Raw genomic sequence first — 14933 nt, 5'->3', positions numbered from 1 at the left:
AATGAACACACGTATAAGCCAACACTCAGCCTGCATTTCTAAACAGGTTACACCGAACGATGTCCCAGGCCTTTGATGAAGTTGAAACTCGGCTACAGTGTTGACTATTTTCACTAACTGAAGATTCTTAGTGGGGTTTAGGTAAATAAAACAGTTGACTATTTAAAAAGCAATTTTCACGGTGAACAAGAAATAAAGACAAACCTCTACTGAATTCTTTATGATCATTATTATACCAAAACATAGTGGACATTTTTCAGTTAAGAGATTAAAGTAAGACCAATGTCTACAAACAAGAATCTTCCACTGAAGGATGTAATTTTAAAAATAGGACTCTTGATTCATAATTTTATAATTATAAGTTTATAACACTCATGAAGCTTTGTCATTTAAAAATCAATTAAAACTTAGACCTCCTTGTTTATGACAGAAATAAATGTCTGGAAAAGAAAAGTTCTACCTAAATTTGACAAATTTATGCGCATTTTCCTCAGTTTTCAAGGGAGGTCAGGGTCTTTCTTACGTTAGTAAATGATTAGCAGATTTCTCAACGCAATTACAAATTCTCCCCAAACAACCCACTTATTCATAGTTGTTTCCTGCTTCTGGAAATTAGTTTAAGATTGATTAGAGACAGATAAAGTACATATTATTAGACCGAACCATATGCAACTGTTGATGTAGAAGACAAATTGTCAAATATCAGCAATTTCATTTGGGTTAATCTAAAGTATAGATTAACATATGCTCAACAATCACTGGATCACAGAAAAAGCAAGAAAGTGCCAGAACAACATCTACTTCTGCTTCACCGACTATGCTAAAGCCATTGACCGTGTGGATCACAACAAACTGTGGAGAGTTCTTAAAGAGAGGAGAGTGCCAGGCCACCTGACCTGTCTCCTGAGAAACCAGCATGTGAGTCAGAAAGCCACAGTGAGAACCTCACACAGAGCGGCTCGTCCAAAATCGGGAAAGGAATATGACAAGGCTGCATGCTGTCACCCTGTTTACCTTATATGCAGAGTACATTGTGCAAAAATACCAGGCTGGATGGATCGCAAGTTAGAATCAAGATTGCAGGGAGGAATACCAACAACCTCAGATATGCAGATGATACCACTATAGTGGTAGGAAGTGAAGAGGAACTAAAGAGCCTCTTGATGAGGTTGAAAAAGCTGGCTTAAAACTCAACATTAAAAAAACTAAGATCACAGCATCTGGTCCCATCACTTCATGGCAAATGGAAGGGGTAAAAGTGGAAGCAGTGACAGATTTTATTTTATTGGTCTCCAAAGTCATTATGGATGGTGACTGTAGCCATAAATTAAAAGATGCTTGCTCCTTGGAAAGAAAGCTATGACAAACCTAGACAACATATTAAGAAGCAGACATTACTTTGCTGACAAAGGTCCATATAGCCAAAGCTCTGTTTTCCAGTAGTCATGTATGAATGTGAGAGTTGGACGCTAAAGAAGGCTGAGTGCTAAAGAAATGATGCTTTCGAATTGTGGTACTGGAGAAAACTCATGAGTTCCTTGGTCTGCAAGGAGAACAAACTAGTCAATTCTAAAGGAAATCAACACTGAATATTCATTGGAAGGACTGATGCTGAAGCTGAAGCTCCAACACTTTGGCCACCTGATGTGAAGAGCGGACTCATCCTATTATGAGGATACAATGAGACAGTCCATTTAATGCTTTTAGCACTTGTGAAAGACTTCATTACAAGGCTTGATACATGCTATAATACTTAATGTTAACAGTATATGTTTCTAATCTTTAAAAGGAAGCTCTTTACACCTTAGTAGAAGGATTAATGAGACAATATGTCTGAAGTGCTTGCCACATGGTAACAGAGTACCACAACTTTACTGACAGAAAGGAACAAGCAGGAAAACCTCTCAATGACCAAATAACCTTGAGCAAATTACTCACTATCATCTCATACTTTCTCTGTGATATGATAACGACAGCATGAGCTCTCATAACATCACAGGATTACCACGACAATCAAATGATGTAACTTTCTCGCACTATAACACTATAAGGTGTTATAAATACGCGAGAGTGTAATTATTCAAACTTCTCCAGCATATTACCTACAACCTTTACAGAAAAACTTCTATCAAGTGGTGTTTCCTAAGGGCAGAGGGGTCAACTTTCTATTGCAGATACATTTTTCAAAATAAAGAATTTAGTGACCCATATTTAAAAACTAAATATCTCTGATTCAAGTCTGGATATACTGAGACATGCTGCTGGACAAACTGTAAAGTCTGTTTTCCTGAGATTTGTCTCTTATGGGCAATGCTGGTGACAAGTGTGTGACCAAATTCACCAGGACCACACTACACTGTGGTGTTGGAGAAGACTTTTCAAAGTCCCTTGGACTGCAAGGAGATCAAACCAGTCAATGCTAAAGGAAATCAGTCCTGAAAATTCATTGGAAGGACTGATGCTGAAGCTGAAAAACTCCAATACTTTGGCTACCTGATGCGAAGAACTGACTCATTGGAAAAAGACCCTGATGCTGGGAAAGATTAAAGACAGGAGGAGAAAGGGACAAGAGAGGATGATATGGTTGGATGGCATCACTGATTCAATGGACATGAGTTTGAGCAAGCTCTGGGATTTGATAGGCAGGGAAACCTGGCATGCTGCAGTCCATGGGGTTGCAAAGAATCAGACATGACTGAGCGACTGAACTGAACACTCACACAATTAAGGATTTCTGCACAGAGGTTTTGCTCCTATCTTTGGTGTGTCCCAGCCTTTGCCAGACAAACACCTTGACCTCAACCCAGAAGAGTGCCCTAAGGTCTGAGCAGATAAAGAGGCATGGACATAAGAGGGATGGAAGAAACTTTAAACTTCAAAAAATCCTCAGGAATTCCGATGGGTCTGTGAATGAACTGATTTTTGCTGAATCTGGGATTGGCCATGTTATCTTTCCACACAACCAAGGGCAAGAGGACTCATGCACTCCACCATTTACCACCATTCCCACCACCACCGCCTCACCTGCCATGTATTTACTCACTCCACTCATGCTGACCTCCAGGCATTTCAATTCAAAACACTGCCCTTCCAGGAAACTCTCCACCTCATCAATCACGGCCACTCTGGTCAGCATCAAGCCAAGCCTAGCCAGCAACATAAACTTTACACAGAATATGCACAAGAGACTTCCTGTGAAGACTATCTGGATCGCTTAATGGTACTAAGTAAAAATCATCGGAAGAATTATAAATGAATAAAAAATTAATTTAGGTTATCACTTGGCAGGCTGCACAGTTTCTAAGAGACACGATGAGCCTGACCATCCCACAGTCCCCATGTTAGCCAACACACACTTCCTGAGGTGACTGGGCTCCCTCTCAAGTGACAATCATGTGTGTCCCAGCTACTATTTTCAGAACTGGCTCCACAATACAACTCAGCAGGGATGACGGCTGGGGAGGGAGAGGAGGGCAGGGAAGACGCAAGAGGAAGCCACCAATGGCCATAATTAACAGGCACACTCTTTGGCCATGACCAAGCCAAAGAAAATATTTTCTGACACACAGTTAAAAATTAATGGGGACTGCAAATCAATTTTTAGAGCTTGATAAAATATTGAAGGAGGACTGCAACCCTGAGTTTTAAGCCAGAATGAATCAAATCTTTAACGCCTTTCACTTTGTATAAATTTAATATTCATTCATTCATTTCCTTACAGAGAACCTCTTGTTATGCTAGGCACTATGCTGGAAAGGCAGAGATGGAACTAGAACATGATTTTCACGAATGCTCTGCATGGTATACATTAGTTTTTAAAACTTTGTACAAATAATAGTTACATCAAATGAAGATCCTCTTTTAAAAGGTCAAGGTGGGGCTTGAAATTTTGAATTTCTAACAAGGACTCAGGTGATGCTGATGATACTGGTCCATGGACCACCTTCTGTGTAGCAAAGGTGAAGAAATCAGAGAAAAGCATTCACATTTAGGTCCTTTGTCCTATAGTCCTATGTTTCTTTAGAACTGGGAGGTGGCAGGGGTGGGGGAGATGAAGGGACAGATGGCTTGCTTCTCTTTTTCTAAGCAGAATAAGCTTTGAAAATAAATAGCAGAACAGGATGACAGTGGCCACGAATGGCTGGAAATCTGGAGCATATATTATCAAAGGGGCAATACTATACCCAAGGGGCAAAAGCGAGTGTGTGCTCAGTTGTGTCTGCCTCTTTGCGACACCATGGATAGCCCATCAGGCTCCTCTGTCCATGGACGTTTTCAGGCAAGAATACTGGAGTGGGTTACCATTTCCTCTTCAAGAGGATCTTTCCAACCCAGGGATCCAACTCGAGTCTCCTGCATTGATAGGAAGATTCATTACCACTGAGCCACATGGGAAGCCCAGGGTAAGATGTGTGGGGTCCAAAAACCTTACTCTTGTTCTTTGTAAAACACAAATATGTATACAGTACTTAAGGACACAGACCCAGCATACCTGATTTTGTCTTGGCCTCAAGGTCATGCATATTTGACCCTTGCAGGCTCTGCAGGCAAGCTTCACAGTTGGACCCCTTGCTGTCTCTGCTCAAATCTCACCGGTTTTCTTTCAGGTCTCATATGCAATCTGTGCCCCATTCACCTCACAGCTCTTGCACTCACTCTTCTCTCTGTTTAACTTTCTTCCCTCTGCTCCTCATCCCAATATCACCTATTGATTCTCTGACCCCACCAACTAGATCAAAGTCTCCTATACATGTTTTTAGGGAAGCGTGTATCTCTTCCTTCCCAAGGCCCTTTGCTCAGTTTATCAGACTATTTAATGAAATGATACCTGTCTTTACCTCTAAACTAAGCTCCATGCAGGCAGGATCCACATGTGTTCTGTGCACTACGGCATTTCCAAAACAAACATGGCGCCGAGCACATGCTGTCACTCAGTGGTTCTTTGCAGAATGAGTAACTGAATCAAGTGGAGACAGTACACACAAATCCTAGCCCGGATGCTCCTCAATACCTATACTGCGGATCCGGTTTTTAAGAGCATGACTCATGGCAGTTTCTTTTCAGTCCATCAATTCTATCTGAATTATCTCAGATCCACATCACTTCACTTTGCCACTTGCTTACTCAACACATGATGGTATCATTCATAAAACTCCCATCATTTTCTATTTATTCTTTCTTTACTGACCTGCTCTACTCTACAAATCTTTGATTTGCATGCACAGAAGGATAATAAGCCCATGGTCCTGTACGTAGAGGTTTGTTCTTACTAGTGCCATTTGGCTTTGAATTTAAGACCAGAAAGGGCAAAGTAAGTTAACAGTGTTGTGACCCTGAGCAAGGTAAGGGACTTCTTTCTTTCCAGCCTCGGTTCTCATGTAGAAAGACTAGTACCCATGAAACAGAGTTTTTGTGCAGATTAAATTAGATCACATACATAAAGCACTCAGTCCTGTGCTTGGCACAATATGAGCATGTAATAAACCCCAACATCAGTTGTTCTGATACTCTGAGCAGCTCTATGGTATAAAATTTAGTATTGTTATCAAAGCACATATTTAAAGAACGTTAACAAAAAGTTTCCTTTATTGTGCATCTTCCATATGTTGCTACCTACACATTCTCTTATTCTAATCATTAACAATTCTACAGGAAAAAAAATTAATATTCCCATTTTCAGACGAAGAAACTGACATTCACACAATGCTTAATGACAGCTGGCATTTAAACATGGATCTGTCTCCACCGTCTATGCTCTCGACTCCAGGAATGGTTGGGGATCTCTGAGCAGAAAATTAACCAAAACGTCCCTGGGCTTGGCCTCCTTGTCTTCAAAGGCAGAGGAATATACAATTGTCGCACAGATTTCCTTTGGTTCTTTCATTATCAACAGAGAACACTCCACAGTGGGGTTTGCCAACAGAGCTTATCACAACAGACGGCTGCTGAGGCCTGCCAAAGAACAGGACTCCAGACGGTCTCGTCTTCCTCAATGACAAACAAGAACTCTCTTCACCCCACCTTTATTACTATGTCCCCCCAAAGTAGACCCTTGGCAGCTGCCTCTTTTGCAGACCTTCTAAGAAGCAGAACAGTACCATTATTGAAGGCTGACACACACACTCCCTTCCTAATTAACACGAAGAGATATGCAACCCATAACTCCAATTGGAAATGTCACATTGAGACCACGCTTCCATGCTGAGGGAAAACCTTTGCAAGCTCAAAGTGTATAATCAGCCTCTTCTACCCAGAGGCATTTGTAAAACAGGCATGTTTGGAACCACCCCCAATGAATAGTTCCGCCCTTACAAACTCTCTCCCAGAGAAGTCCCAAGGGCTGGCTGAGGCAGCAACCTGTCTTATTGAGCAAAAATGTCAACAGGAGGGGGAAAAAAAAAAAATCAAGGCAAAAAGGAGATGGTGCTTCTGATTTATTTCAAGAATGCTATCCAATAAATGAGCTCAGTGTCACAGTTAGGAAGCTGGGCCAAGGAGGACACGCTTAGTCTTGTCTTCTGTGTCTTGCCTTGATGTTGACTGCAACCAGTGACAGAATGAGGAGCTGGCTCAAACTGCAGAGCTGAGACCAATTATGAACTCTACTCATAACTCGTATGCCTTTGTGAGGGGCAATACTTAGGTTCCCTAAACAGTCATGAAGGGCATCCACTCTGTTGGAGGATACACATAATATGCCAGCATTACAGCTGTTGGGGGTGGAAAATTCCATCATGGAGCTCCTGACAACCCTCTCCCTCACCACCAACACACACACCACTCCTGGCTTTTTCCAGTGTACCAGCATCTTTCCAGTTTTCTAAGACAGAAGCAGGAGTCATCCTAGGCAGAATATCATCACCTGAATCTTTTACCTCTTCTTCCAATAACTAATACATTAGCAAGTCCACATAAACATTTCATACTGTTGATATAATAATGTGACACTCCCTTAAAAATGGTGGCTCAGATGGTAAAGAATCTGCCTGTGGGAGATCTAGGTTCGATCCCTGGGTTGGGAAGATCCCCTGGAGAAGGGAATGGCAACCCACTCCAGTATTCTTGCCTGAAAAAGCCCATGGACAGAGGTGCCTGGCAGGCTACAGTCTACTAGTAGCTACAGACTACTGTTAGACCTCTAAGGACAACAACCATGTCTGGTTTTGCTAAACATTTTATCATTAATGGTGAAATGAATGAATGCACAAACTAGTAAGAGAGTCTACAGGAAGAGTATCCATTTCCAAGCCACAGACTCGGGCAAGATGAGCATTTCAGTCCTGCCTGGGACATGACCTTAGAGAAAGGCATTTGGCCAGATTTGGTCCCCAATTCCCCAGTTCCCTTTAGTGTCTTAGACATTCTCTTTCTGGACCTCGGTTTTGTTTTCTGAAGAGATGAGCTCTACTGCCTTTCAGTTTAAACTTTTACAACCCTGAAATTCTAAACCCCAAACAAATACCGGACCTGAAAGAATATTCAGAAGGTTATCAGGCCTTGAGGTTTTATTGGTTCACTCTACTTGTCTGCCCTATATATGTCACGGAATGTACATAAAGAAGATTACCTCTCCTCTGTAGTGACATCCTCTTTGGGAGGATTCAAAACTATGTTTTCCAAAAGGAGATTAGCTCTTAAAGATGAGCTTAGCTCTCTGAAGTCGGATGACTGAGAAGAGCAAGATCTTCTTGAGTGGGTCCTCAACCATCCTTGCAGAAGCTTTCATTCTAGAACTGCCCTAGAAAATATGGCAGTCATCAGACACATGGGACTCTTTAAGGCTAAATCAGTTTAAACGAAATTAATTTTAAAATGCAGCTTCTCAGTCACAAAAATCACACATGGTCCGTGACTGTTGTGTTGGACAGCTCGGAATATTGAACATTTTCATCACTGAAGAAAGTCCTGTTGGATGGCATTGGTTGTTCAGGAAGCAAGAAATGATTCCCTGCTCCTCCGTCTCTAGCACCAGCGTTCCGACCTTCTCGTAGTTCACGCTGCATTTGCTTTCTCGGGATTCAGGCTTTAGGGTCGGTGCTGACACACCTGAACCCCTGAGATCCTCTGACGAGCTGCAGATGAAAGTCCATTTCTTCAAGGGGACTGACCCTAATGTTACAGTCAGTGGAGCACTCTTGTAGTTCTCTTCTCTGAGCACTCGTCATTGCTCTAGAAGCTGTTTAAATCATTTTGCCTCCCAAGATTGAGGAGCTGTAGAGCGGAGACCCTAGAGCCAGGTAAGCCTGGGTCTGAATGCCAGCTTTATGTTGGGCTCACCATGTGGAGTTAAAAACAAAGACAGTGGGCTTCTCTGGGCCTCATACTCTTCTTCTGTAAAATGGCGACAAACTGTACTCAGCTCATAGGATTACTGGATAATTAAGTGAGTTGTTACACATAAGGCACTCATCACGTATATACTAGACAAACACTGTCAGAAATAAATCACTATGAAGCATAAGCACCTTCAAAGGCAGAGCTACTTTGATCTTCTGCCCCATCATCACACCCTAAGCCATGGAAAATGTTGACATGAATGAACCATGTAGGCATGGAAGGGCTGCCATTAAAACTGCACTGCCAGGAATTTCCTCTATACATCCATTCAAAACAGTACAGTGAGACATTTGTACAGAGGTGTTTGCAGCAGTATTGTTTACAAAACATTAAAAAAGCGGTGGGGAGGAGGCATCTTAGACGTCCGCCTGCAGGGGGTTAGTTAAATAAACTATATAAATTCATACAGTGGGATATTTTGCAGCATTTATAAAGAATGAGGTGGATCTGTATGGGGTAACTGGAAAGATCTCCAGGATGTATTAAGTTGACAGACAACAATACTTAGGTTTATGCCGTTTATGTCTACGTTTTCTGAATCTTTGCACTAGACCCTTTAACAGAGGTTTCCTGTGAAGAGGAGGAGAATCAACTTAGACTTAAAAGATGTTTAAGTTCTTTACTCTAGAAATAATTCCATCATGTAAATTCATTACTTTTACTTCAAGCTGTTTAAAAGTCTTGCTTTGAAGAGTGATTTGCGTTGCGATATTGAGGAAACTCTTTGGAGCCAGGTCAGGACAAGAGGAAACAAATGTGAGCAAGGGAAATAGACAGTGAGTACCTAGGGAAGTAAATAAAGATATTTTACTGGTAAATCCACTTGTTTACTGACTAGAGGAAGGAGAAGAGAATCCATCCAACAGGGTGGCAATTTGGGGCCAGTCGTGTGTGTAAATGTAAGAGCTAACGCTGACAGGGAGCTTACGGGTGTCAGACGCGGTCCTCAGCCCTTTCCAATTATTGTCTCATTTAATCCTACCTATGAGAAAGCACTATTATTATCCTCATTTTACCGAAGGGAAAATGGAGACATGGAGCATTAAGTAACTTGCCGGAGGGCACACAGCTCAGCAGCAAAGGGGCTGAGACTTAAACTCTGGCAGGGCCACAGCCCAGCCTGCAGGGTTGTTAGTGTCCAATTGAGACACACCATTAAGGGGGCCCAAAGGGGCTCACAAAGATCTCTCCAGCCCTATTCCTATAACACTAACTGGCATATCATAAAAATTCCATTTTGCTTTCACCTTATGAAAGTCAATACAATACACTCCAATTGCTACCAAAAAATTAGGAGTCATCTCGTACAGCAGGGAAATCATACAGCCAAAAGGTCAAAAGGCTGAAGAACACAGGTAAATGGCTAAAAGACACTGGGCCCATATGCAGCATGAGAATTTCAACTCTATAAAACTGAATGACAGTCACAGAAAAAGGATGACTAGACATTTTCTGAAAAACTTTTTCCTGTTGCTACCCAGCAAGAAGTTGGGTGGAAGTCCTAATGGTCTATTATCACAACTTTTTAGTTACATCAGTATCATCTTGGCATTTCCAGGAAAGAGCATGGGATCTAAAAATCCAACAGCTGGGTCTGTTTCCTGGCTCTCGCCTTCTGGAACCAGCTGCACAACCTTAAGAAAGTCGCTAAGTGCTACCTGGTCTAAGCATCCTCATCTAAAAAGCTGGGGTAATAGCTACCTCTGTCAAAGTGATAAAATTAATAGGGAAAAAAGTGACTCCACCTATATTCCACTTGTAACATAAACACCTCAATAAAATAAGCTGATTTTCTTTTTTGTCCCATATATGCTGTTGCCTAACCACCTGCTTTTCCTTTTCAACAAAGTACTCTTTGGCTTTGCACAGCCACTCCCACCCTTACCCTCTCCAAACATGCAAATGAATATTTTTTATATTCCGGATCAAAGCTCCTCTGATGGTCATAATAAGTGATTTCAGACAGGACAACTCACTTTCTTACAGCAAAGAGGATCCACACTTGCTCTCTTCTCAGCCACGTGAATTTATAACCATATTCACATTTACAAAACAGCACACTGAAGAAGCTCTTGGCATATCCACTGAGCCCCCAACCCTTTTCTAACCTCACAACTAGGTCCATTCTTTTTTATTGCAGGATAAATACTTTACAATATTGTGATGGCTTCTGCAATAGATCAACATGAAGCAGCCATAGGTGTACATAGGTCCCCTCCCTCTTAAAACCTCCTTCCCATCTCCCTTCCCATCCCACCCCTCTAGGTTGTCACAGAGCACCAGCTTTGGGTTCCCTGTGTCAAACCACTGGCTACCTGTTTTCCATATGATAATGTATATGTTTCAATGCTACTTTCTCAAATCATTCCACCCTCTCCTTCCCTCATTTTGTCCAAAAGTCTGTCCTTTACGTCTGCGTCTCCTTTGCTACCCTGCAAATAGGATCAGAGGTATCATCTGTCTAGATTCCATATATATGTATTAACATACAATATTTGTCTCACTCTTTCTGACTTCACTCTTACTTTACTCTTCATCCATCTCATTACTTCACTCTTCATCCATTTCATTAGAACTGACTCAAATGCATTTCTTTTTATTGCTGAGTAATATTCTATTGTATATATGTACCAGTCTTAATAAATCATTCTTCCTTGGGGCACTCTCAGATCTCCCAGCCCACCAACCCCAAGTCAAATCCCAGTACTTCAAGGAAACTACAACAATGGATAACCAGCAATACTGGCTCAGACAATAAAGAATCTGCCTGCAACGCAGGAGAGCTGGGTTCGATCCATGAGGTGGGAAGACCCCCTGGAGAAGGGAATGGCTACCCACTCCAGTATTCTGACCTGGAAAATTCCATGGACAGAGGAGCCTGGCAGGTTACAGTCCATGGAGTTGCAAAGAGTTGGACATGACTGAACGACTTTCACAACAATGGATAACCAGCAATACTCAAAGCAAATCTTCTTGTATTCACAATCAGGAATCTCATGAATATCTACCTAATGTTAAATGTATATTCAAAATTTGGACATGAACAGTAGGCACAAAGTTAGTATTCTTCCCTGTACCCACTGCAAAAAATGCCCCTGAAACGGGCGATTATCACGTCAAAGTTACAATGCCCCTAATAAAATAAGTCTATTTTGTATTCATCCTTTGTTTTTAAGTCTCATCGGGAAAATGCCACTGTGTTTGTCCCATAAATCCAGATTTTGAGAGTTTCTCAAAAGTACACAAAACTTAATAACTTGATCCAGTTATTAACAGTATCATAGTACGCCCTTCTGTCTCAAATAATGACACTCAACAAAGCAATCAAGCTGTAATACTGTCTTCAGAAGATGTAAGTTTAATTTTCTCCCCACATTAGGCTTTGATCTCATCCTACAGATTTACTTTCACCTATGTGAAATGATTTATACTCATATTATTCAACACAGTCATGTTTTGAAATATTTAAAAAAATGTTTATTCAAAAAGACCTAGTTAAATAAATTATGGTCCACGTATTCAGTCACTTAGAAAAGAAAACAAAAAGCACTCGAGTACTGAACCTCAAAGACTTAGAAGACATAGTTTCATGATATAAAACAGTAAGATGCCAAATAGCATATATACCTTCTATAAGGGAAGATATGAGAACACATGTATGAAACGAATACATGTATGTGTACACTTGCATATACGTGTTTGTATTTACATTAAAAAAAAAAAAACTTCAGAAGAGTAATCAGAAATGAATAACACCAGTTTTAATATCTGGGGAAAAGAGAAATGGAAATTAGGCAGGTGGAAGATAGATCTAGGAAAGAGCTTACTTACTGAATACTTCTGAAATATTCTGCTTTGAAATATTCCATGAAAATGTATCACCTACTCAAAAATACATTAAACATCAATTGGTGGTACAAATGACATTCCAGTCCTTTTGAGACTAAAACACCACCACCTATAAGGTCACATTTTATGCTATGAGTCTTCTTCCTCTTCTTTCTACTACCGTACATACCCATATTAAACACACACACACACACACACACACACACACACACACGCCCACACTCACACGTGCCTGGATTTAAATTAACAAATTAAAGGAGAAAAATCCTGGAGGAAAAAAAAAAAAATCCAAATTATTTTTGAAGAGCTCCACAAAGCCTTATTCCGTATATTTTATTATTATTAATCCCATTAAGGTGAACTGCCATCTCCTACAGATGTTTAGACTTCACTAGTCCACAGAACATCTCTGCCTCAATGGCCCAGGATCCTCTGTGGTGCCCAGCAGAGAGACACACTCACTGCTGCCATACAGACCAGCTCACCTTCATAGGTGCCGACTTCTAGAAGAGTCCCACTCTGCTCGAGGTCCAAGAACTCCTTCACAGTCAGAAAGTTATAGTCCACGCCAGGCACCTCTCCTTCTCTGGGAGACCGGGTTGTGCCTGTGGCAGACAAGACAAAAGGCACAAGGAAACATCAGTCCACTGAAAGAGGAAGCGTCCCATCCAGGTGTAATTAAAATAACCAGTTCAGTAAGTACCTAAGCTGACAGACCCACCTACTGAGACAGGGAGCTGGCAAAGGTAATGTCTTTCTAGCAGAAAAGCATCCTGACTTCCATCCTCTCGTGCCCGGGCCCCTCAAATACCAGAAAGACAAAGCCAATCACAGCAAGGCAGCCCAGGGAGATTTTTATCACTGAAAAAAAATGATGAATGCACTGAATGAAAAGGGTGAACTGTATTTTACACAGACAACATTCACAATCAGCAGCTTTTAGGGCTCCAGTAAATTCTAAAAACATTATCCACCTTAAGCTCAGAGCCTAAGGGGTTTATATTTTTATCACAGGCCTCGAAATTCTTGTGTTCCTCAATATATCCGGCAACTTCCAATGTAATAAGCCCTTTGAAGAAAATGACACCCGCTGCATAAACACATCACTAGAGAAATTCAATTGCCCAAGATCTGTGGCTGGATACCTCCCAGGGATCAAAATGTTGCTGTGTCTCCATGTAATTAATATGTTTGGCAAAAAGAGGCCACCCGTAAGTTCTGACAGGAGAAAAAGGACACTGCATTTGATAGAAAATTCTCCCCCTGAATTAATCTCATCATGCAATCAAAGACTCATAAATACAACAATTCTTCTTATGAAATAACACAGACCCTCTAGAATATTTAAGTCACCCATCTGAGGTGCTGGGTGAAAGACCTATCATTTTAGCCCAGTCAACCTCAATCAAAAGTGTGGAAGGAGTGTGGTTTACACTCTAACTAAAAAAAGCAAATAAACCATAAGCAATTTTGCAGTACATACTAGGAATCTATATTAAATGGTAGGGGAGATTAAACAAAAATTAAAAAAGCAACATTCATGATTTCTGCTCCAACATTCAAGTTAGGTAGGGTATGCAACCAGCATGCGTTCACTCTGTAAGACACAATTACCCACAGTGCTTTTAAGTCATTTTTTAAAAATACAATAAGCAAGACTTTCCCCCCTAGTCCTAATTCTAATTCTCCCTAAAAAGCAATTAAATAACCAACTGTATGTTGTCTCCAGGGTTCATGGCAGGGCACAGTCTCTGACTGCCCACCCATGTGAATTTCCATGCATCTACAATGGATATCCAGATACCTCTTACATCAAAAACTCAACAGTTCTTCCATATTTTACTCAAACAGAACATTTTGAAACAAGTCCAATTTTTCTAATATCTGAAATCTGAGTGTTACAAAGAGCTGCACATTATCCATAGTACCAATTATGTTACAAATGTTTGCTTGTCATGCTCAGCACACCAGGACTTTCTGGTATAAAAGCCTGCTTGTGTAGTGTCCAAAAGTCTATTCTTAAAGTGTTTCCTAAGTTGTTTCCATTTCTTGCTTCCTTGGCAGACTATGACACCCTTGAGGTACTTTACAATGCTTAAATTTACGTCTCGGGTGTCAGGCATACAGTGGGTACTCCAGAAGCATAAAGAGTACCATATACTGCTGCTGAGGCGGTACACATAGAAAGGGAATGATGAATTCATGTCTGTCTGGTTCCTGGAGCTTCTGCTGTTTCTCAGTTTCCTAATCTGTGAAATAAGGACAATAAACTACCTATACGTTTGTTGTGTGTATTGAGTAAGACAAGGCTTTTAAAAGGCCTAGCTCAGTACCTGCTACCAGATACATAGTTTATGTTATTATAGAATGAAATGAGTTGGTATTATAGTTCAAATTATATACATAATCAAGCTTCCCTGGTGGCTCAGATGGTAAAGAATCTGCATGCAATGCAGAAGACCCTGCTGTGATCCCTGGTTGGGAAAGATCCCCTGAAGAAGGGAATGGCAATACACTCCAGTATTCTTGCCTAGAAAACTTGCCATGAACGAGAAGCTTGGTGAGCTATAGTCCATGGGGTTGCAAAGAGTCAGACATGACTGAGAGACTAACACTTTCACTCTTTTCAGTGTCTAGTTGAGAAAAAAATCAAGGCGTAGACAAGAACAATAGGACAGAAATGATAAGAAGCAATGAGATTTCTATTATGAATTGTGAACACTTTAAACAGCTGTAAGAGAGTACAT

At 40.9% G+C, this 14933-nt stretch overlaps 1 protein-coding gene across 24 annotated transcripts in view; it reads right to left on the bottom strand.

Annotated features, from left to right (window-relative positions):
• The window catches only part of MAGI1 (membrane associated guanylate kinase, WW and PDZ domain containing 1), a 653852-nt gene that overhangs the window by 120563 nt on the left and 518356 nt on the right, over positions 1-14933 (bottom strand). For all 24 annotated transcript variants that reach the window (XM_027958195.3, XM_027958187.3, XM_027958189.3 and 21 more), the window contains one exon: positions 12672-12791. In XM_027958195.3, coding sequence (XP_027813996.1) covers positions 12672-12791 — 120 coding nt within the window. The remainder of the gene's footprint in view (positions 1-12671; positions 12792-14933) is intronic.

The sequence above is a fragment of the Ovis aries genome, chromosome 19 (assembly GCF_016772045.2).
Source record: "Ovis aries strain OAR_USU_Benz2616 breed Rambouillet chromosome 19, ARS-UI_Ramb_v3.0, whole genome shotgun sequence".
NCBI lineage: Eukaryota > Metazoa > Chordata > Mammalia > Artiodactyla > Bovidae > Ovis > Ovis aries.
This window is presented reverse-complemented; position numbering and strand designations above follow the sequence as displayed.